This window comes from Pelophylax lessonae (assembly GCF_965119305.1).
Source record: "Pelophylax lessonae genome assembly, chromosome: 3".
In the NCBI taxonomy this organism is placed as follows: Eukaryota; Metazoa; Chordata; class Amphibia; order Anura; family Ranidae; genus Pelophylax; species Pelophylax lessonae.
Genome location: NC_138770.1, coordinates 184,037,425 through 184,062,486, shown reverse-complemented (window position 1 = coordinate 184,062,486; position 25,062 = coordinate 184,037,425). Strand labels below are relative to the sequence as shown.

General features: G+C 42.5%; 1 protein-coding gene across 2 annotated transcripts in view; it reads left to right on the top strand.

Annotated features, from left to right (window-relative positions):
- The window catches only part of DNER (delta/notch like EGF repeat containing), a 404,738-nt gene that overhangs the window by 256,692 nt on the left and 122,984 nt on the right, over window positions 1–25,062 (top strand). For both annotated transcript variants that reach the window (XM_082249031.1, XM_082249030.1), the window contains one exon: window positions 5,359–5,504. In XM_082249031.1, the coding sequence (XP_082105157.1) occupies window positions 5,359–5,504 (146 nt within the window). The remainder of the gene's footprint in view (window positions 1–5,358; window positions 5,505–25,062) is intronic.

Here is a 25,062-nt window from a genome sequence, read left to right as displayed (position 1 = left end):
AATTTTTTTTTTTTAAAGGAACAGTGTAAAAATAAAAAATAAAAGGTAAAATAAATAAGAAATTTATTTTTAAAGCGCCCCATCCCGCCGAGCTTGCACGCAGAAGCGAACACATACGCAAGTCGCGCACACATATGTAAACGGTGTTCAAACCACACATGTGAGGTATCACAGCGATCATTAGAGTGACAGCAATAATTCTAGCCCTAAGTCCTTAACCGGTGTTTCAGCCTCCCCCTCCAAAAATTAATATTAGGACACTTACTTGTCCTGGAATCCAGCGATGTCGGCACCGCAGCTGATGTTTCCATCGGCTTTCGATGCTGCCGCCGCCATTGCCAGTGAGGGAACCCGGCAAGTGAAGCCTTGCAGCATCGCGCACGGGTCCCTACTGGGCATGCGCGAAGCGCACTGCACTTGGTTACTGGCCAGAAAGCAGAGGAAGAGGAGGAAGAAGGAGGGGGGCTGGACTGCTGACGTACATCGCCGTGGGGAGGTCCGACAGAAGTGGGGACGGGTTACCTGTCAAAAACAGGTACCCACTTCCCCCTCGCCCCGAAAGGTGCCAAATGTGGCACCGGAGGGGGGGGGGAGGAGACAAATAAGCGGAAATTCCACTTTTGAGTGTAACTCCGCTTTAAGTGGTTAAATTATTTTGGTTCAGAGCCTGTTAATACTTCAGAAAAACAGAAAGAAAAGGCATTGTGCAGAGATTACTGTAATATAGGCTTGTGTTGTTCTACTTTATTTTTTTATTTGTTGTTTGGTTTTTCTCTCTGTTTTGCACCTTGCTCGCACAGATTGACCATTGTATTCTGTACATTTATAATGTATGATTTATACTGACCATTCTGTCTGTGTATTGGTCCAATGCCTTTCTTCTTAATATCATTAAAAAAAAGTTTGGATTAAAAAAAGAAAAATTAAAAAAAGAAGAGAACTCCTAAAACAACCCTCATGTGGTAACCAGTGGAAAGTCCCAATGTAATTATTATCCGTGAACCTGCAGTAAATACCAAACCAAGTCAATCTGAATACAAATGGAAAAGAGGGGGATAAGGGAGTACTACAATAAAAGTCTTTATTTTAGATTTACATGCATTACATATCGAATGTATGTCCACCCCCGAAAAATATCCCACCATGTAATTAAAAGACAAATCGACAATGTTGTTTTTAAAATGACTGGGAGGAGCAGTCCCATAGAACCTGTCCTGGTAGTTTGTCCAATATAATAAAATGGACATATGAGCAAATATGAGCACTGATGATAGTCACAAATCAAAGATGACTTTACATGTATAAATACAAACAGACAAACCTTCCAGCAAATCAATGCTGTCAATAAGCATTGAAACTGTTGATTTGCTGGAAGGTAAGTCTGTTTATGTGGGTAGTATATTGAAGATGGAAACTTCGAACACTACCCGAATAGAGAAAGTATGCTACCTGTAGATGTAAGATAAAACACAGAAGAGTGTGAAATTGAAGTGTAGTGGATATTGTACATTTATTAAAAAACATTAAATGGCAGCTCACATAAAATTCGGTAAAAATATGCTTAGCCTTGATCATAGGTCCAGGTGTCAGCAAAAGCAAGACATCAGGGCATTTACACAGGATTGATGGATGTGGAACCTGCAACAGCTGAGAAGAACAACAGAAGGCACCAATCTAAGTGCAGCATAATAGGTAATGTGAATAGCACAAGACAATTGGCAACTCACTCAGAAATAGCTGAAAAGCACATGAAGTGGAAGATAGTGGTGATAGTTGGTCAGTTTAGTTGCTGTCTGGGTCAAAATCCAAAGCACACCGCTGCTATCTGAGTTGTATACAATATCTAGGCAACCAGGGAGCCAGGCAGTGCTGTCAAGCAGGCGTTTTGAGGTGTCCACCTCTTTGTGAAGCCTTGAGGCTTGAGTGATTTGCCAATTGTCCTGTGTTATTCATATTACCTATTAAGCCGCACTTAGATTGGTGCCCCCTGGTGTTCTTCTCAGGATTGACAGTTGTGTAACCTGTAACAGCTGTGTGTATGCCCTGATGCCTTGCCTTTGCTGAGACCTGGACCTATGATCAATGATAAGCATATTTTTACAGATTTTATGTGAGTTGTCATTTGTCGTTTTTTTTTTAATAAACGATATCCACTACATTTAGGTTGCACAATGTGCTGTGTTCTATCTGCCATTATAGAGATATCTTTAATCACCTGCTGGTGGTGCTGCATAAAGATGTTCTGGATTCAGCGAAAACTTCACATAGCCTCACAAGCTATAAGGATCTGTTTATGAACTATATACCACAGACTTCTCTGTACATTTTATACTTTTCTCTGAATTCTTATATGCAGTTATAAGCTAAGAACCCTAATTATCCCTTTGCACCATATCACTCCCTGTACCTGTAGATTGCAGACTACTGTGTGAATCCTTGTATTCAAATACAGTATGCAATTTTATTCTTCATACAAGTTAGGCACTTTTTTTGCTGTTGATTTATTATTTTATTTTGTGAAATTATATTGTTTTTCAAGCCCTGATGCAGTCCTTTATTACTATATTTCCATTCATTAAAAGGTAACTCCCAGGAAATAATTGCAAATAAAGAAAAAATAATTTAGCGTATACAATTGCCACACAACTCATATTGTAATTGAATGTTATTAAAAATGACCTTTCCTTTTCAAGCTGCAGCTCTGTATTTTTCTGAAAATGCAATGCAATATGGCTACTTGGAGGTGTTCTGTACACAGAATGTATCCTGACCACACCCCAGAAACATCATTTCCTGCTTGTATGATTGGCTCACTCATTTTCCCAGAAGTCTGCACTAAGATAGAAATCAGATTTCAGGCATCCCCTGCAACACAAATGTCATTTTTAGTGAGATACTCCCAATAGGAAATCATTCCTAAAGGGATGCAGGCCCAGCAGCTTTCCTCATTAAGCCCTGCAGGTGCACAGCTGGTTGATGATTATGAAACCACTTTCCCACATGGACACAGACAAACACACAGGGATTTCTTCAGAATGACAAAAGGTAGAAATCTGCAACAAAGTTTGCTAACATTCTTGCAATGTACATAGAACACCCAGGGGGGAATGTTTTTTTTCTCAACAAAAATGGAGTTACGCTTTAAGTTACACTTTGGCCTTCAGAACCTTGAAGCACAGTGGACCATCCAAGGGGCCTTCTGCAAGCCTAAACAATCAGCAAGGGTTTTTCTTAGAAAGCAGTATTTCCCTTTATTGAATAGCCTCTAAACGCATATCTGGTTCTTAGAGTAGACATAAAGAAGAGTGTTATGGAGTACAAGAGATGCCTCCACTCTCACTATTCTTGTATTGATCTTTATAGAGTTCCCCCTACCAGGGAACTTGTACTGACTTTCATTTGTCAACCATCTGTTCATTCCTGGGCTGGTAGAGGCTCAAGCTAGAAATTGTTTTGTAATCTTTTGATTGTGTCACACAGCTCTTTGTTAGTGACTCTGTTGCCTCCTAAACAAAGTAAAAAAAAAATCTCCCTGCAAAAGAAAGACTATAGGTACAGTATTTACCTACCTATTCCTCCACCTGTGACTGGGATCTATGCTCTCTTGAAGACCTAAGCTGTATAAAGAATCTTCTGCATCCGGCACAATTCTAACACTCTGTCGCTTTAGGACATAGTAATGATTTAAAGGCCGGTAGATAGAACCATAGCACACAGTGGGGGACCAGAAACCAAATACACTTGGAAGTGTGTCGGATTCTAAAGATTCAGACAGCCTAGCTCTTCAGGAGCGCACAGATCCAATGCTTGAAGGGCAGGATAAGTAAGCAATGATATCCTCGTATGCAGAGAGGTCTTTTTTATTTTTTATCAGCAGCTACATTTTTTTTTCATGTAGCATGGAGAGTCAAACCATCACCCAAATTGAAGTGAACAACTGACATATAATTTAGAATGCCTGGTTTCCTTAACCCCCCTATATTTTATACACTTTTTCCATCATTGATCTGGATTGTTTCATAGGTACACTACACAAAAATAAACCTTTCAATGCATACAGGGAGCATAACCTACCTCTATTAAGTACTTTAGTTAAATAATAATATATGCTACATAAGTTTAGAGATACAATTGTAGCTATGTCCTAAAGGTTCATATGTCATTGGAAAATTGGGTTGAGGCACTGAGGACTTTCATGGTACCGCAAAGACTTACAACACAGTTATTATAAAAAATATATAAATTTTATTAATTCTACATATATTAAAAGCAGCCGACCATATAATTGAATAGATACCGCTCCAGGTGTCCTGTCTTCAAAATATAGCAGCCGTCCATATAAGGATATGTATATTTGTTATAGATCAACTCCTCCTGAACAGTACTCCTGATGAAGCGGACTCTCCGCGAAACATGTAGAGTCAGACTGGAGGCAATTTAGTGGTGCCCCCCCCCCCCTGTGTGGATAGGTTCATTGATATCCTATCTGTGCTAAAGGAGTGTTTCATTGAATTCATTGATTTGGTCTAGTTCACCTTCTGGCCTTCGTGCCGTTAGTGGACTGTTTATTTTCCTCCCTATATGGGCAGCTGCTTTTAATATATAGAGAGTTAATAAAATGTATATATTTTTTATAATTACTGGGTTGCAATTCTTTGCGGTACCATGAAAGTCCTCAGTGCCTCAACCCAATTTTTCAATGAAATCAGTACTTTAGTTACTCATCCAGGCAGTGCTAGATAGAGCAGTTCACTCAATTCCGTTTTATTGATAAACTGATGACCCTAAAACACTCTTGCTTGTGTTCATGGAACATGCTGTCTCTCACATGCATAAAGCCTGATGTAAAAAATGCCAGTGTTAAGAACACTAAGAATACAACAAAACAATTACATTGAAACCTGCCTTTGAAAGTTGAATGTGACAGTTGGTATGGAATGCAGGAAGAAATAAATCTACACAGTAGAGTCTTCAGACTACTGAAGTCTTACTGAACTCATATAAAGCAGTGTCTCCTGTTTTTGCAGGGGATTACAGATTAGGGTAAACTGAGTAAAACCTCTGATTTTCGCACAGCTACAGTGTTTGCTTGATTGCATTAGTAGCTCATTGATTACTTTCACTTGCTTGGCGTTGCTCATTAAATCATTTGAAAGAGCAATAGAAAATATGCGTGTAAATTGTTAAAAATATTTATTTAAAATGTTATTTCCAGATCATATGTTATAATCCATTTGTACATAAATCCCAACATATGTTTGCTCACTTCTGTATGTATGTGTATTTGTAAATGTAATAGTCAAGAATCTTTTATCCCAGATAATTCATAACATGTTAACAATCCTGATTCTGTTTTAGGTTTTGTGAATGATTCAGTGAGTAAATGCATTGTGGCTTTACGTCTCGTTGTGGTAATTAAAGTCACTGACTGTGCACCAGAAGGCAGCAGCCCAGAAGCCCCACAGTGCTATGGCAAGGGGGAATGTGTCACTAGGAAGACTGCGGTGAGTGGAAAAATGAGGAATTAGTAACAGTTTATTTTACAGCTTAAAATCTATTGATTGTGCTATAGTATGTAGTAAGTTGTCAGAATGTTTATACTGCTCTGATTAACAGTGTCTATTTATTAAAATAAGCAAGGATCTGTAAGTAAGGAGATTCTCAGCTTATTTCCATAAATCAACTAACATGCAAGATTGTTTATGTGGCACTAACCTGAAGATAAGAGGGATACAATTTTGTGCAAATATATATATATATATTTATTAAATAATTCAGTGCAGAATAATCTCAAAAAGACAATTGGTAATAAACACAAAATGTGGAACAAAATTCAATAATATGTATCACACAGGTAATGTGAGAAATATAATCAAAGAATATTGTTACAGAATATCAAGGTAACCAAAACTCATAACTTCTAGAATATGATTAAAAGCCTTCATGAGCTCACAAAAGATGGAAACAAACTCTAACAGATTTGACACATGATTTCTCTCACCCAACAGATGTTCACAACACAATGTTTAACCACTTGCCGACTGCCTAACGCCGATCTACGTCGGCAGTCAGACCCTCACAGGCAAAGTGACGTAGGGCTACGTCACTAGATTGTGAGGGTCTAGGGAGCGAGCGCGCGCCGCCGGAGGCGCGCTCCCGCTCCCGCATGGTCACGGACCCCCCCCCCCTGCGTGTGACCAGCGGACCCGATGTCCGCCGGACACTCGGCGATCGGCGGGGGAGAATGTCAGGCAGCTTGTGTAAACAAGCCACCTGTCATTCTCCTCGCTGTAAAGACACTGATCACACGGATCTAGTATGTAGATCCGTTGATCAGTGTCCTTACAGCTCAAGCCACAGCCAATCACAGTAGAAAGCACGCCCCTAGGGATACACACAGCCCCTCCCTCCCAAATAAAGTTAACCCCTTCACTACCAGTGTATTTTTACAGTAACAGTGCATATATATAGCACTGATTACTGTAGAAATGTCACTGGTAGCCCCAAAAGTGTCACAAATGTCAGTCAAGGGTCCGATCTGTCCGCCCCAATGTCGCAGTACCGCAAAAAAATCGCAGATCGCCGCCATTACGCGTTAAAAAAAAACCAACAAAAATGACAAAAATCTTTCCCTTTGTTAGTAAACGCGATAACTTTTGCGCAAACCAATCAAAATACGCTTTTTGCGATTTTTTTTACCAAACATAGGTAGCATAAAACAAATTGGCCGAAAATGTTAAAAAATTTAGATTTTTACATTTTTTTTGGGGGAAATTTCATATAAAAAAATGTGAAAAATATTGCTATTTTTGCAAAATTGACGCTCTTTTTTTGTTTATAGCGCGTGATCAAAAAATCGCACACGTGATCAAATACCACCAAAAGAAAGCTCTGTTTGTGGGAAAAAAAGGACGCCAAATTTGTTTAGGTACAGCGTCGCACGACCGCGCAATTGTCCGTTAAAGTCACGCAGTGCCGAATCGCAAAATACCCCCTGGTCGGAATGGGGGTAAAATCTTCCGGGGCTTAAGTGGTTAAAAGAAATGCTTGGACAAAAATTTTTACACCATGCACCAAGACTTGCTAAAAGTCCAGATAGTTTTTGGTAAAATAAACTTCTATTAAGTTAATCTATTTTTAAGAATACATCATAACTGCCCCATTTACTATGGCTAAAGCTAGCCTAAAAATTTTCAAGATAAAAATTTTAGACCAGTCATACTGCCGTTAGAATGATCGAAGTTCAAATCGTGATGCTAATAAGAAACAAAAATAGTTCAGTCACATGTACGTATGTGATAATTGAATTGCCTGTAGGAAAAATAGAAATATATACTTTACCAAACAAACTTAATATTGTCTTGTTGCCTGAGATGTCACATTTGTGTAGCCTCAGCTTCAAATGTCTCCCATCAGCCTCAGGAGCTCATCAGAGCACCTACTCCCTTCATGATCTGTTCCTTCTTCGTCTCTAACTTACAAGAAACTTTTATCCTATGGGAAAGTAGGCGTGGATTTTGTTTTCCATATGAAAAATACCTCAAAAAGGGACTTATTTGCTAAATTTCTATAACTCTGATATGACTCTGAAAGATCAATAGGGGGCTCTGTTGGCCTATATAAATGTTTGGGAAATTGAATTTAATTTCATTATTTTCTCAAAGATAACCTTCTGACCTAAGTCTAGGAAAGAAACCTAAATCTCATGAGGGTTTTACCTTCGTGTCACTAATGTCACTATCCTGTCAAGAATAGTGTCTGGCCTATAGGATTTATATGACCTAGACAAGATTGTAAAAAAAACTTATAGAGAATGTTTATATAAGTGAATAAGTGAAGCAACTTAAGTGGAATTGGTACTTAGCTTTTTACACACAAAAACAAAACAATAGTATACCATACATTCCTAGAACTATGCATATGCTTCACATAATATAATGACATAATAATATTGTTGCTGATACATTTCTACAAATGATAATAATGTTTCCTCAAGCATATTTTAAATGAGCCGTAAAAAAAAATATTCTGTTCTGTTGTTCATTGTTAAAACTCAGACAGACTGACATCACCCTCATTAGAACCTGGTACCATCATGGCTGGACCTTATCTTAGTGGGATGTCAGGGCCCTTATAATTTATGGCTTGGAAAAAGTCTTTGCTGAGACTTTAAAATTGTCTGCAAGAAATCTTACCCGAAGACAATGAACTTACATTCACCTCATGACAAAATGGCTGCTAGGCTGCCCAATATAACAATATGTATAAAATAATATGTATGGGCCTTATATGACTCCGTTTTAGCCCCCAATAGTTCTGACAAAGTGTATGTAAACTGTAACAATGACTTTATCTCTTTTGATCTGTAAAATTATATTACTGGAAGTATTTTAATAAGTGCAACAAATACCTGTTTCCTGCCAGAAATCTTGCCAGCTGATTACTTTATATTCTTTCTACCTGTGCTGCACCCTAAGGCCTCATGCATGCTTGTATGCAGGTGCGCTATTTTCTCCACTGCAGTTGACGCTCAACCACAGTGGTATTGCAGGGAAGTCAAGAGGAAAATGTTTCCCTTGTGGTTTCCAGGGCCACTGGGGAAACTATCTGATTGAATGCTGCCATGCTATGTGATTTAACCACTTGCCGACCGCTCACTCGAGCTCTACTGCGGCAAAGTGATTAGTTCCCATCCAGCGACGTAGACCTATGTCGCTGGACTCCTCCCCTTGTGGGCGGCGCACGCGCGCCGCCGGAGGCTCGCTCCCGCTGTATTCAGTCACAGCGGGAGTCGGGCCAGGGGAGGAGCAGCGGTGATCACCGCCGCTCTTCTCCGATCGTCGGGGAATCGAGTTTGGAGATTCGCCCGCTTGTGTAAACAAAGCGGGCGGATCTCCTAAGTGACAGACAGTGACAGATTGCAGGGTTCAGCATAGCTAAACCTGCGATCTGTCCCTGTGTCACTCAGTCACCTCCCCCCACACACGTTAGTAAGCACCAGGCATACATTAACCCCTCCCTCTCCAATAAAATTAACCCCTTCCCTGCCAGTGTCATTTTTACAGTAACAGTGCATATTTATAGCACTGATTACTGTAGTAATGTCACTGGTACCCCCAACAGTGTCAAAAATGTCAGTCAAGGGTCCGATCTGTCTGCCGCAATGTCGCAGTCCCGCAAAAAAAATCGCAGATCGCCGCCATTACTCGTTAAAAAAAAACACCAAAAATGACAGAAATCTTTCCCTTAGGTAGTAAATGCAATAACTTTTGCGCAAACCAATCAAAATACTCTTATTGTGATTTTTTTTACCAAACATAGGTAGCAGAAAACAAATTGGCCAAAAATTTTAAAAAAAATTGATTTTTACATTTTTTTGGGGGGGGAATTTCATATAAAAAAATGTGAAAAATATTGTTATTTTTTCAAAATTTACGCTCTTTTTTTGTTTATAGCGCAAAAAGTAAAAATCGCACAGGTGATCAAATACCACCAAACGAAAGCTCTGTTTGCGGGGAAAAAAAAGACGTACATTTCGTTTGGGTACGGCGTCGCACGACCGCGCAATTGTCAGTTAAAATCGCACAGTGCTGAATCGCAAAAAGTGGCCTGGACGTAAGACAGCAAAATCCTCCGGTGGTAAAGTGGTTAAGGCCCTGTCTCCCAGGTTGAGTGCGCATTTCGCATGTGGGCAGGGCAGGAACAGGTTACCCATCTGACAGGAAAAGTGATTAGTGACAGGGAGAGGTTCCTGACGAGTAGGGAAAGGATAGGGACACACTATCCCAGCTGGAGACCTCCCCACTTGGGTCCAGACTGACCTGGCCACATTCTGCCCCTCAAGACAGACACAAGTCTACACTTTGGGGATCTGCTCTGCTACACATTGATGTTACTTGTTGTGAGTGTTCCTGGTTGGGTGCCTTCCTGCTGGGTCCGTTGTGTATTAATAATACCAATAATAAACTTTATTTTATATAGCACCTTTAGAGGTAGCTTCTCAAAGCCCTTTACAAGGAAAACACAAGAAATGCACAGGAGAAAACAAAGGAAAAAAGGGACAATTAAATAAAAGCTTGTCTACAGAAAAATGTTTTTAGATTTTATTCAAATGAGTTTAGAGAAGATGACTCTCTGATGTTCTTTGGAAGTGAATCTCAGAGTTTTGGGGCATAGCAGGAGAAGGCTCTGTTTCCCATTGGGTGTAGGTAAGTAGGGGTACACACAGCAAACCAGAATTTGAGGAGCGGAGGTTACGAGGGGGGGAGTAAGTTGATAAAAAAAAGAAAGATAATGGGGTGCCAAGCCATGAAGAGCCTTATAGGTGAGCAAGAGGATCGCAAAGTCTACGCGAAACCTGACGGGTAGCCATTGCAAGAACTCCAGGATAGGGGTAATGATCACTTGTACCAGACTTAGTCAGGATTTTGGCTGCAGAATTTTGAACATATTAAAGTCGATTCATAGTGAATTTAGGTATACCAGCAGGTAGAGCATTGCAGTATTTAAGTCGGGAGAACACAAATGTATGGATCAGCTTTTCAGCTATGTGTATGATAGCAGTGTATGATAGTAGAGGACACAGTCGAGCAATGTTTCTCAAGTGGAAAAGATGTTCTGACAACATTTTGTACATGTGGATGAAAGATTTACCTAGCATCAAATATCACCCCAGGAATCTGCATTAATACTAGACATGTGCGCTTTGTTTCGTTCCGAATTGAAATTCGAACACATTTTTCGTTACTCCGGAAATTGGGAAGTTTCAGAATTACAATAGTAACTAAGGTAAATGAATCCAATACTAACTCAAAATCAAAATCAAATTCACAAACAAGAATAGAAAAGAATAGAATAGCGTAAAACAAAACTGAATGTAATAAAAAAAAAGAATAGAATCAAATAAAATAGAAAATAAAGGAATAGAATATAAAAGAAAAGAATAGAATGGAATATAGAATAGAGTAAAACAGAATGGAATAGAATTGAAAATAATGGAGTAAAATAGAACAAAATAAAATAGAAAATAAAAAAAATTAATAAAATACAATTAAAGGAATAGATTACATAGCAATTAAAGGAATAGAATAGAAGGGAACAGAATAGATTAAAACATAATAGAAAAAAACAATAGAATAAAATAAAATAGAATATAACCATGTTCTGAAATTCGAATAGAATACACTTGGATTTGAATGCTGATTTTGATTCGAATTGAAAATAAATAAACAAAACAAAGCAAATTTCCAAAATGAGTTAAACAAATAGAAGGAGTTTAATTAAACAAAACTATTTAAATAAAGAATCAAAATGAAACACATTTTTTTGTTCTGCACTTGTCTAATAATACAAGTTTTGTTCTCTGCAACTGTAATCTGCGTAATTAATGCCACTGCACCACGCTGCACCTGCCCACATACTTGATGTTTTACCCTGGGGCATTTAGATGTGGGTGGAAGCAGTGCTGTATCTTGGCCTAGGCCAACAAGGCCCAGGCCTAGGGCGGCACTTTGCAGGGGTGCAGCAAAAAAGCTGCACCCTGCACGGAAGAAAAAACAGCCTCCTCCCGAGTCTCGCACGAAAAGGGTCCCCGCCGGCTTGGGCTACACTTTTAGTATAGTGTGAATCTTATGGGGTGAATTGGGCCAGAGGGCAGAGTCCAGGAGGCAAATCAGTCTGGCATCCCCATAAAGAGGTCAGTGATGAGGCTGCACCGATAAGGCTACGCTGATGGGCACTGATAGACTTGTGGAATGAGGTTCACAGATGACAGGGCGGGTCATAAACAGTAAGGGGTGTGGCCTTTACAGGTAGGGGTGGACCATATGTAAATTAGGGGGTGCACAAGTTTAGTTAGGCCTAGGGCAGCACAAAACCTAAATACACCACTGGGTGGAAGCCCCATCTAACCACAGCAGCTTTTCAGGCTCTGACCTAGTTTCACAGGATGCCAGCAGCAGGGCTGGAGGCCCACTGCTAAATGTCAGAGTCTCATGCAGTGCGGTTAAAAGCCCAGTGTGCATGAGGCTTCATTCACACCTGAGCGTATCGTTTTAGGGCGTTTTTCAGGCGTTTTTTGCAGGTGTTTGGAGGCAGGCATTGACATCTAACAAAAACGCTTGTAATCTGCCAAAAAAGAAGCTCATGTACTTTTTTGAGCTTCAGGCGTTTTGTTTCAGGTGACAAAACACTCAGATGTGAACAGGGGCCATTGAAATGAATGGGAATTTGCTTGTTGGGCTTTTTGAGACTTCAGAGATGAATGTTTTAGGAGCTGAAAAATGCTCAGGTGTTAACCGGGCCTGAGGCCTTATTATGTACGTTATTCCCAGCTAACTCTGTGCACTGAAAAACAGCTCCCACCTACGTTATGGAGAACAGGAATAGTCCTAGGGTGACAAGCTGCTTCTCCATAGATACAGTACAGTGAGCTAGTGTTTTTATTCTAGGACAGGAAGTGTGTAACTGGAAGGATCACCAGGTAAAAATAAGGGATTAAAAAACCTGAAAAAAATTATTCAGGCACCACCTAAAAGGACTAGCAAGCTGTAATATATTACATTTTTTGGATAAACTTTAAAGTGGAACTAAATTCACGGAAATGCTCACCTCCTCATTCCAGTGATGCGGCAGTTAATCGCTCGCTAGGCACTGTCATCTTCTTTCCAACTACTTCTGGGTGCCAGGTTTTCAGCCTCTCAATAGACCGGTTAGGGAATGGCATCATACTTCCAAGAGTCCGTCATTTTGGCACAACCAAAATTTTGGCGGGAATGCACACCAGCACATGTGCAGCTCAGTATGCATTCAATAGATTTGTTATTGCAAAAGAGACATTGCCTGTCTCTTCTACAATAAAGAGCTGCCTTCACGCAGTTTATTGGTCAGGTTCAGTTCCACTTTAAGTTGTGTGCCAATCTTTCTTTCTGTCAAAACTGCTTCTCTCTCTATACAAGTCAATAGGATGTAAAAGCAGCTTGAAGCAGGTGAATTCTACTAAAGACTTGTACACACTACAGTATAAGAAAATTGGGTGTGAATTTTCGTTCAAAGAACTTTCGTACGATTTTCGTATAGTGTGTACACAACTTTCGACAGCCGAGTTTGACTTTTGGTACGAAAATTCCCGAAGGGACAAACTTCAAAATTGTTCTCGTATGGGAACAGAACGAATGATTTTTGTTTAATGTGTACCGTTTTTGTACCATTTTGGTACGAGAAAATAAGAAAAGAAAGACTGCGCATGATCAGAAACAATAAACAACAAAAAAAAAGCCTTTGTTGTACGAGAATTTTTGTACAAATTCTCGTTCATCGGTTTCAATTTGCTGTTAAACGAGGAAAATTGGATGATCGTTTACCCGATTTTCTTATAGTGTGTACCCCACTTTAGAAGGAAGTTAAATTCAGATCAACAGGTGATTGATTACAGGTCAAAAGCACCTGTCAATGAACTCTGATTGATCTCAGAAGTGTCTCAAACACATGCCTCTTACACACGATCAGATAATCGTATGAAAAAAATCGCTTTCGAATTGATCGCACAATAATCTGATCGTTAGTACACAGTTTTCGACAGCCGATCATGACATTTCGTCCAACAAAATCCAAAAGGACAAACACAAAAACTTTTATTGTACGATAGCCTAGCGAACGACAATCGTTTATTTATTCAGTACAGTATGCCTCCGCTAAAAATCAATCATCAAAGACCACGCTTGATCAGAAACACGAAAAAGCCTGGCTGCCATTGTTTTTGTTTTGCACTATCCAATAAGTAGCTACGCAAACAGGAAGCTTTTCCAGAATCGTACGAAAAAAAATCATATGTTTAGTACTCATTTATGAATTCGATATTAGTATCATGCAACAAAATACGAACAATAAGTCATCCAATTATCTGATCGTGTGTACAAGGCATTATGCCGAACACAGGCTGAATGCTCTCACGTGTATGGTGTGAACAAGGCACATAAATAACAATTGTATCCACTGTGACATGTTTACAGTATACTGTACATCTTGTATGATGGTGTGCAGAAAAGAGCAGCTTAGCGGACATAGTGTGAACTAGCCCTTACACTAATGCTTTGCAAAGTATGGTTTTTAGAGTGTAACAAGGGCCTTGTTTACCAGCGTATCTCAAATAAGAACTGTCTAAGATGTTCCAGAGCTACCAATCACATTTTAGCCTGCACCAGTGTTACCAACCCTCCGTAAATTAAAAAATGTAAAAATCAGTTTACAAGCTGTTTGTAAATGTTTGTTACAGACTGCGGCCGGCTGTAAAAAAAAAAAAGTCTGCGGGTCGGCTTTAAAATTATGCATGCGCCATTCCAAAGCTGGCCAGGCTCGGCCAGATGGGGTGGGCACAGTGATGTCTTGGCGCCTTTTACAAATTACAGCAGGGCTGGGGAAGCTAGGAGGACTCAGGATTGGGAGCGGCTGCTTCTCCTGGCTCCTTCAGTGGGCTGGTGTCCCTGCTCCCTACCATACCTTGTCTTTCCTGCCCGCAGATCAGCCTGGCGGACCCCAGACTCAGAGATGTGAGTAATCCAGGATCCGCCCTGGCTCTCTGCCACCCCTGGCCCTGTCACTTACAAAGCCTGTCTCTTCAAATGGACCAGCTACCTGAAGAGCTACCACACCACTGCCAGTCTGGAGATGGTTTGTGCTGGGCAATGGGCTGCTCCTCTACTACAGGTAAGTCATGCTCCTGCTGATCACTAGGGGTGAGGGGCGAGGGGCTGACAGGTGGGCAAACAATGCCTGGGGACTGGGCAGGGCCCCACTCACCTGTGGGGAATGGGGGGGTGGCACTGAAAGCTCTGGGCATGGGGGGTGGCAACAGCTGGTGACAGGGAACACTGATACAGGGGACAGCTTCATCCAGACACAGAACAAGGTGACCGGACAGAGGACATACAGTAAATGATCACACAGGTTGGTAGGTTACATCTGGCTCTGTGATTTGATAGGGGGGCAGATTTCATCCTCTTAACCAGCCAGTGGGCAGGCAGCATGTGCCAACAGAGCAAATGATGTCTGGTGAAATGACAGGTGGACTTTGAAATGGCATGTGAATAGCTATGTTAATGATGAACAGGCATATAGGTAGGTCACATTTAATGTGGTGATGGATGGACAAGCAGCATACATGTTTGTAGCTTAATTATTGATATTTGCACTGTTTTGCACTAAAAGCGGGCGTTTTATGTACTTTTTTGAAGTGGCAGTAAAAATTGTGGCTCTGTCAGTATGTCAGTAAATGTTATGATTTGTGCCAAAAAAAATTGGTGCTGTCAGTAAATTTTTGGCATTTTGTTAGTAAATTTCACTCTGGTAGGTTGGCAACACTGGCCTGCACCGAAAGATAGCAGAGAATGAATGTAAAGGTACAATGGGACAGTAGACAGTGGATGGATGTGCAGTCATCTGAACACAGGACAATCTATTTTTTAACCATCATTTCATTATCATTAAATAATTTAGAGTAAAATATCCAGACAAAATAAAACATTTAAAGTGTGATACCAGGCAGAATGAAGAGCTTGCGCTGTTAAAAATAATTTATAATGTGAAACCAGGCATGGTGAAAACAGTGTGTAATTTTTCGGTTGAACCTGTTAAACTTTGTTTTTTATCCAATTTTTCAGTGATTAATGATGCTACTATGCTACCAATGTACTGGATAATCTAAAACTGGCCATATGTGCGCATCAAAGTTCTTCTAATTCATGGTAAAACAGTTGAAATTTGCTCTGTGAATGGCCCTGTTGGCACCATCTGGATCAACAAAAGTTGATTTCTTTTCTTACATCACGAGACACAGAGCCACAAATCATAACATATGAGTTACATAGCCACCTATAGGTGAAGGACATTGGCAACCAATCAGAATTGATGACCCCCTATACAACTCCTCCCATACAGGAAGTACCTCAGTTTTTTCGCCAGTGTCTAAAAGGTAAAGTTCGCTGTGGAAAGGTGTTCCACATGTTTGTTATGTTTCAAAGAAGAAGAAAGAACATTCTGCTATCATACCCCAAACAAAGATCACTGGTTCTAAGGGATTAGCTACCGTATCCATCTAAAACAGTCAATGGATTAAAAAGATGGTACCTGAGCCTCGGGAAGCAGATACGAGGTTTTGCCTGTAACGCTGTCCTTTTTAGGTGCTGGAACCTGGGATCCGGACCCTTGGAATACCAAACCCCAAAGGTTTCTCTACAGGGTGCTCTACAGGGTGCTCTACAGTTCAAAGGCCATGGCCCCTCTTATATAGGGAACCCAGTCCTTGAAGGTCTTTAAGACCATGCTCACCATGAAGAGTGAAGATTGGATTCTTTCTTATAGCAGTTTCCTGCTGGAGGACTGGTGAGTCCATTTTAAATATATACACAGCAAACAAATACCTTAAAGCGGAGTTCCACCCTGGATTTGTTTTTTTTTTTTTAATACCCCCGGGACAATCAGGGCTAGTGCATTCCACAATGGCTAGCCTCTGATCTGTCCCGGGTTGCACTTACCTGCAAGACGAAATACTTACCTTGCAAACGTCTTGTCCAGCGCTGCCATCTCCGATGTGGGCAGCTTGAAGCCAGCGCGTCCTCTTCGGCGTCTTCTTCCGCCTTCTGTGGTCCCACGATGCTCTGCGCCGGCCCCGACGTCACTTCCGGGTCGCGCGCGTCACCCCTCCACAGCTTCTGGGCATGCCCAGAAGCTGTTTAGAAGGGGATGACGCGCGCGACCCGGAACTGACGTCGGGGCCGGTGCAGGCGCAATGATTCCTGGGAGCTATGACGTCCAGCTCCCAGGAATCATTGCAGAGCCAGGAAGTGACGACGGGCCGCGGCCGAGGAAGGAGGAAGAAGGAAGTAAGGTAAGTATATTTTCTTCGCTACGAGGTAAGTAAAAAAAAAAAAAATATGCGATTATCCATTTCTTTTTCAGGTGACCCGGAGCGAGAAGATGGAGGTAAGTATAAAAATAGGGTGGAACTCCACTTTAAGAGGTTAAAAATTGCAAAATTGTAAATATTTTATGCACTGTCCCCTTTAATAAGATTACAGAGACTTGTGCCAAGTGTATTTCTGCTTGTAAGTACATTGTAGCAGGTTTATGCAAAGTATGTTTAAAGTCTGTTTAAAGCATATTGTTACACTGTTTCTTACCCTGAGCTGATTTCCTGAAAGGTTTCGGCTGTGACAAACAAGATTCAGCCTAAACTGCCCTCTCCCCCATTTGTTTGTTGTGTTCGCCCTGGCGCATAAGCGTTCACATGTTCACCTCTGCTGGATCGTGTGTCACGTGTCTATGGCGTACGCCTATTAGCACGTGGGAATCTTCGCATTTAAATACAGGCGTACGCCGCGTGGTGGGCGTGTTCTAACGCAATTTAGCATGCACATGGATGCCATGCACCACGCTGCACATGCATAAAAGGGCACGTTCTGCAAAGAACTGGTTTCAACACAAGAGCCTATGTCACAGGCTGAAAGGGACACAGAGCAGCAGCAGCTGGGTTACGTAAGTCACTGTGGGTGTATGTTACTGGCACCAATAGGTCCTGTATCTTAGGTAATCAGTGTTGTGTGCATTAGGCTGTATAAGCTTGGCACAGACCTTGAGTACACTTTTAAGGTAGTACCTCAAGTTTGTCTTGCTATAACGCAATGTTTGCCCGAAAAAAGGGCTGGAGGGAGCTCAGTTGGAAAGGGCACTATGATGCCACTGTCAGGCCTTTAAGGTCCTAGTCATGTTTTCACTATGTCTACTCCTCCTGATAAGCCAGAGGCAATTAGCCAATTACGGTTGTCAGGCATAATAGCTACTTTGTGTACTTCTGCCACAGCCTATGTTACCAAGGACGATTTGGCATCAGCATTAACCAGCCTAGAGGGTAGGATTGCTGACATGATTTCAGCACCACATGGAGGAAAGAAGCGGGTTAGATCCCCCTCTCCTGAGCCTCCCCCTGAATCAGTTCAGGATTGGGCAGAGGATGTGGAAGATGTAGCTGAGGGTGACCCTATAGAAGGTCAAGCCGAAATTCCACTTCTGGGGAGTCAGAGTCTGAGGAATCTCTATCAGCCTCTCAATCCCAGAGATTGTATACCAGTCTCTTGCTGAGATGGTCCGGGCTGAGTTTAAACTCCCGCCCTTAGAGACTACTGAAAACTCTTTTTCCTCCCTAGGCTCATTGCGCCCTCCTCAGAGTCCTCTGTAATTTCCCATGCATCCACTCTTGGAGCAAGAAGTGTTTAATGACTGGGATCATGCGGATAGGATGTTTATTCCTCCTAAAAGGTTTTCATTGTTACAGTGCCTTGCGAAAGTATTCGGCCCCCTTGAACTTTTTGACCTTTTGCCACATTTCAGGCTTCAAACATAAAGATATAAAACTGTAATTTTTTTGTGAAGAATCAACAACAAGTGGGATACAATCATGAAGTGGAACGAAATTTATTGGATATTTCAAACTTTTTTAACAAATAAAAAACTGAAAAATTGGGCGTGCAAAATTATTCAGCCCCCTTAAGTTAATACTTTGTAGCGCCGCCTTTTGCTGCGATTACAGCTGTAAGTCGCTTGGGGTATGTCTCAGTTGGGGTATGTCTATCAGTTTTGAACATCGAGAGACTGAAATTTTTGCCCATTCCTCCTTGCAAAACAGCTCAAGCTCAGTGAGGTTGGATGGAGAGCGTTTGTGAACAGCAGTTTTCAGTTCTTTCCACAGATTCTCGATTGGATTCAGGTCTGGACTTTGACTTGGCCATTCTAACACCTGGATATGTTTACTTGTGAACCATTCCATTGTAGATTTTGCTTTATGTTTTGGATCATTGTCTTGTTGGAAGACAAATCTCCGTCCCAGTCTCAGGTCTTTTGCAGACTCCATCAGGTTTTCTTCCAGAATGGTCCTGTATTTGGCTCCATCGATCTTCCCATCAATTTTAACCATCTTCCCTGTCCCTGCTGAAGAAAAGCAGGCCCAAACCATGATGCTGCCACCACCATGTTTGACAGTGGGGATGGTGTGCTCAGGGTGATGAGCTTTGTTGCTTTTACACCAAACATAACGTTTTGCATTGTTGCCAAAAAGTTTGATTTTGGTTTCATCTGATCAGAGCACCTTCTTGCACATGTTTGGTGTGTCTCCCAGGTGGCTTGTGGCAAACTTTAAACAACACTTTTTATGGATATCTTTAAGAAATGGCTTTCTTCTTGCCACTCTTCCATAAAGGCCAGATTTGTGCAGTAGTGTTATCCTATGGACAGAGTCTCCCACCTCAGCTGTAAATCTCTGCAGTTCATCCAGAGTGATCATGGGCCTCTTGGCTGCATCTCTGATCAGTCTTCTCCTTGTATGAGCTGAAAGTTTAGAGGGACGGCCAGGTCTTCGTAGATTTGAAGTGGTCTGATACTCCTTCCATTTCAATATTATCACTTGCACAGTGCTCCTTGGGATGTTTAAAGCTTGGGAAATCTTTTTGTATCCAAATCCGGCTTTAAACCTCTCCACAACAGTATCTCGGACCTGCCTGGTGTGTTCCTTGTTCTTCATGATGCTCTCTGCGCTTTAAACGGACCTCTGAGACTATCACAGTGCTGGTGCATTTATACGGAGACTTGATTACACACAGGTAGATTCTATTTATCATCATTAGTCATTTAGGTCAACATTGGATCATTCAGAGATCCTCACTGAACTTCTGGAGAGAGTTTGCTGCACTGAAAGTAAAGGGGCTGAATAATTTTGCACGCCCAATTTTTCAGTTTTTTATTTGTTAACAAAGTTTGAAATATCCAATAAATTTCGTTCCACTTCATGATTGTGTCCCACTTGTTGATTCTTCACATAAATTTAGAGTTTTATATCTTTATGTTTGAAGCCTGAAATGTGGCAAAAGGTTGCAAAGTTCAAGTGGGCCGAATACTTTCGCAAGGCACTGTATATCCTATGGAGGATACGTTTTCTAAGAGATGGAAAATTCCCACTGTCCTGTGGATAATGCCCAGGTTTTTAAAGATCCAGTGGATAAAAAGTTGGAATCTATATTGAAAGCCTCCTTTGCAGTTGCAGGTTCTGCAGTACAACCAGCAGTAACAGCCATTGAAGTGTGTCAGTCTTTGAAAGACCGCATAAAGCGAGTTTTCAAGACAGTTCCTTCTTAAGGAGAGTTTGTGGAAGATCTGGCAGATCTACTTCGTACTTTGTGTTTCGCAGTAGATGTTCTTACGTACTCCATAAGGCAAATGTCACGGTTTGCTCTAATAACAGTGCATATGCGCAGAATCCTTTGGTTAAAGATCTTGTCTGCGGAATTACCATGTAAAAAATTACTGGCTAGCTTCCCCTTTCAGGGAGAATGCCTTTTTGGTGATGATCTGGATAAGTATATCCAAAAGATCTAGGGGGAAGAGTACATTGCTACCTGTAAAGAGGAAGAGCAGGCGTCCTTCCTTTAAGATTTAAGAGATGGAAAATTCCCACTGTCCTGTGGATAATGCCCAGGTTTTTAAAGATCCAGTGGATAAAAAGTTGGAATCTATATTGAAAGCCTCCTTTGCAGTTGCAGGTTCTGCAGTACAACCAGCAGTAACAGCCATTGAAGTGTGTCAGTCTTTGAAAGACCGCATAAAGCGAGTGTCCAAGACAGTTCCTTCTTAAGGAGAGTTTGTGGAAGATCTGGCAGATCTACTTCGTACTTTGTGTTTCACAGTAGATGTTCTTACGTACTCCATAAGGCAAATGTCACGGTTTGCTCTAATAACAGTGCATATGCGCAGAATCCTTTGGTTAAAGATCTTGTCTGCGGAATTACCATGTAAAAAATTACTGGCTAGCTTCCCCTTTCAGGGAGAATGCCTTTTTGGTGATGATCTGGATAAGTATATCCAAAAGATCTAGGGGGGAAGAGTACATTGCTACCTGTAAAGAGGAAGAGCAGGCGTCCTTCCTTTAAGATCCCCAGCACACATAATACCAGTTCTTCCAGTTCCAGGCAGTGACGACGGCCTCAACCGTCTGCATCCGGACCCAAGCCTCTGGGGCAAGGTCAGAAAAAGCCCTGGGCCCAAGATTAGCCAAGTCTTCCTCTAAGTCCTCTCAGTGAAGGGGCGCCCCCACTCGCCTGGGCGGGGGGAAGGCTTCTGCAGTTCTCAGGTGCATGGGTGGAGTTAATTTAAGACAAATGGGTTGTCTCCACCATTTCACATACAAGCTGGAATTTCGGGTGTTCCCGCATCCTCGGTTTGTGAGGTCAAGTATACCAACAGATCCCCTAAAAGAAAGCTCTCTCTTTCAGGCATTGGACCAGCTGAGAGCTCAGAGGGTGATAACCGAGGTTCCAGAAACTGAAAGGTTCAAGGGCTTTTTTAAGACCTATTTTGGATCTCAAGGCGCTGAATCAGTTTCTGAACGTTTGTTCTTTCCGCATGGAATCAATTTGTTCGGTTGTAGCCTTCCTGCAGGGAGAGGAATTTCTAGCATCCATAGACATCAAGGATGCATATATTCATGTGCCTATATTTCAGACCCATCAAAGGTTCTTTTATTTTGCGATTGGAAACCATATTTTCCAGTTTGTGGCCCTGCCCTTCGGGTTGGCCACAGCACCAAGAGTGCTCACAAAGATCCTAGCTCCAGTATTGGCTGTTCTAAGGTCCCGACTCCCCGAGTGATATCGATAATAGGATATCTGGACAATCTATTACTAATAGTTTGATCAGCATCAGCTCTAAGCCAAAATATCCTTCAGACTGTACATTTTTTGAAACGTCTGGGTTGGATACTGAACTTAAGAAAAGTCAGCATTACAGCCAGTCCAGCGTCTGGAATACCTGGGACTTCTTGTCGACACAATGCAGGCAAAGATATTCTTGCCAGCAAAAAGGGTGTCAGACCTGAAGGGTCAGGTTCAGTCTATAGTAAGACTGAGATATCCGTCTATACATCTCTGCATAATGTTACAGGGGAAGAAGGTGTCCACATTCAAGGCAGTTCCCTATGCTCAATTCCATGCCAGACTCTTGCAGAACAATGTTCTGTCTGCGTAGAACAGGAAAATTCAGTCCTTGGACGGTTCATATCTGTGCTACCAAAAGTACGACAGAGTCTGAATTGGTGGTTTATTGACCGAAATCTGGGGAAGGGAAAATCCTTTCTTCCAGTGACCGGGAAGGTGGTGAGTACGGATGCCAGTCTCTCTGGCTTGGGAGCAGTTCTGGAGGAAGCCACTGTCCAGGGGAAATGGTCTTGGGTAGAGAGTTGGGCTCTGAAATTCTGGGCACCCAAACTTTTGAGTCACCCTGTCTGGGTGCAATCCGACAATGCCACGGCCGTGGCTTATGTCAACCATCAAGGAGGTACAAGGAGTCGATCAGCCTAGAAAGAGGTGGATTTTATCCTGTCCTGCGCAGAGAAGTTTGTGCCATGCCTGACAGCAGTGTTCATTCCAGGAATAGAGAACTGGCAGGCAGATTTCTTGAGCCGTCAACAGATGTTTCTGGGGAATGGTCTTTACATCCTGAGATTTTTCAATTGATCTGCCTACACTGGGGGGTCCCAGACGTAGATCTGTTGGCATCCAGGTTCAACAACAAATTGGAGAGATTTGTGTCCAGGACCAGGGATCCACTCACAGTCTGAGTGGATGCTTTGGTGACTCCTTGGGAGGAGTATTCCCTGATATATGCCTTTCCTCCGGTACAGCTGATATTGCATTTGTTGCACAGGATCCAGCTGGAGGGGAAACCATTAATTCTCGTAGCTCCGGCTTGACCGAGGAGGATTTGGTATGCACAAATACAAAGGTTGGCAGTGACGAGGCCCTGGGTCCTTTCACTGCGTCCGGACTTGCTCTCTCAAGGTCCAATATTCCACCCTGCTATACAGTCTCGAAATTTGACAGCTTGGCTATTGAAGCCTTAATTTTGGAAGAGCAGGGTGTGCCTGGCTGGCCCCGCAGTTCATACACTGATAAACGCCAGGAAGCCAGTCTCTAGAAATATTTATTACAGGGTCTGGAAATCCTACATTGCCTGGTGTGAAGCCAGGAGATGGCATCCCCAATGGTCAAAGGAATTGGGTGTAAAATGGTCGCCAAGCAACTCCTGCATCCAATCAGATGCAGGCACTGTTTGGGTATTCTGGCAACCACAGCACCCTGCAAAGCAGCACAACTACCTAGTGACCTCACTTTTCTAAAATGCCATTAGCAATTCAGCTTGGTCACCTCTTTGCCCACAGACTGGTATTATGCAATAAGGGAGAAGCTATAGACCATTGAGGTCATCTCTTTTCACTCTCCTTTTGTTGGCACATTCCTCGTCAGAGCATATGCATTCAGCAGACCCTGGTTGACTTAGTAATGACCTTCCTTCAGTGGCGGTCGGCCGATAGGGGGCGCAGGGGCGCCGCCCCCCCAAAAAAACTAAAAAGAAAAAAAAGATTAAACAAAAAAAAAAAAAGTATATTTTTCGCCCACTAGGGGCGCAGGACTTAGTGATTGGTATGGGGGGGTGGGGTTTAGCCAGACAGAGCCATCTGTGCCATGCCTATTCCATCACCTGTGCCATGCCTGTACCATCTGTGCCATGCCTATTCCATCACCTGTGCCATGACCTTACCATCACCTGTGCCATGCCTGTACCATCTGTGCCATGCCTATTCTATCACCTGTGCCATGCCTGTACCATCTGCCATGCATATTCCACCACCTGTGCCATGCCTATTCCATCGCCTGTGCCATGCCTGTACCATCTGTGCCATGCCTATTCCATCACCTGTGCCATGCCTATACCATCATCTGTGCCATGCCTATACCATCTGTGCCATGCCTATTCCATCACCTGTGCCATGACCTTACCATCACCTGTGCCGTGCCTATTCCATCCCCTGTGCCATGCCTGTACCATCTGTGCCATGCCTATTCCATCACCTGTGTCATGCCTGTACCATCTGTGCCATGCCTATTCCATCACCTGTGCCATGCCTGTACCATCTGTGCCATGACCTTACCATTACCTGTGCCATGCCTATACCATCATCTGTGCCATGCCTATTCCATCACCTGTGCCATGACCTTACCATCACCTGTGCCATGCCTATTCGATCACCTGTGCCATGCCTGTACCATCTGTGCCATGCCTATTCCATCACCTGTGCCATGCCTATACCATCTGCGTCATGCCTATTCCATCACCTGTGCCATGCCTGTACCATCTGTGCCATGCCTATTCCATCACCTGTGCCATGACCTTACCATCACCTGTGCCATGCCTATTCCATCACCTGTGCCATGCCTGTACCATCTGTGCCATGCCTATTCCATCACCTGTGCAATGCCTATACCATCTGTGCCATGCCTATTCCATCACCTGTGCCATGCCTGTACCATCTGTGCCATGACCTTACCATCACCTGTGCCATGCCTATACCATCTGTGCCATGCCTATTCCATCACCTGTGCCATGCCTGTACCATCTGTGCCATTACCTTACCATCACCTGTGCCATGCCTATACCATCATCTGTGCCATGCCTATTCCATCACCTGTGCCATGCCTATACCATCTGTGCCATGCCTAATCCATCACCTGTGCAATGCCTGTACCATCTGTGCCATGCCTATTCCATCACCTGTGCCATGCCTATACCATCTGTGCCATGCCTATTCCATCACCTGTGCCATGCCTGTACCATCACCTGTGCCATGCCTTTACCATCACCTGTGCCATGCCTATACCATCACCTGTGCCATGCCTATACCATCACTTGTGCCATGCCTATACCATCACCTGTGCCATGCCTATACCATCACCTGTGCCCTGCCTGTACCATCACCTGTGCCCTGCCTGTACCATCACCTGTGCCATGCCTATACCATCATCTGTGCCATGCCTATACCATCTGTGCCATGCCTGTACCATGACCTCAAAGTCACGCAGTTTTTTAACACGTTTTTTGCCACGAAGCAATACCTATTACATTTTTCCTTTTGCACCCCCCCCCCCCCCCCAAAAATTTGGAGCACCAGCCGCCACTGCCTTCCCTCTT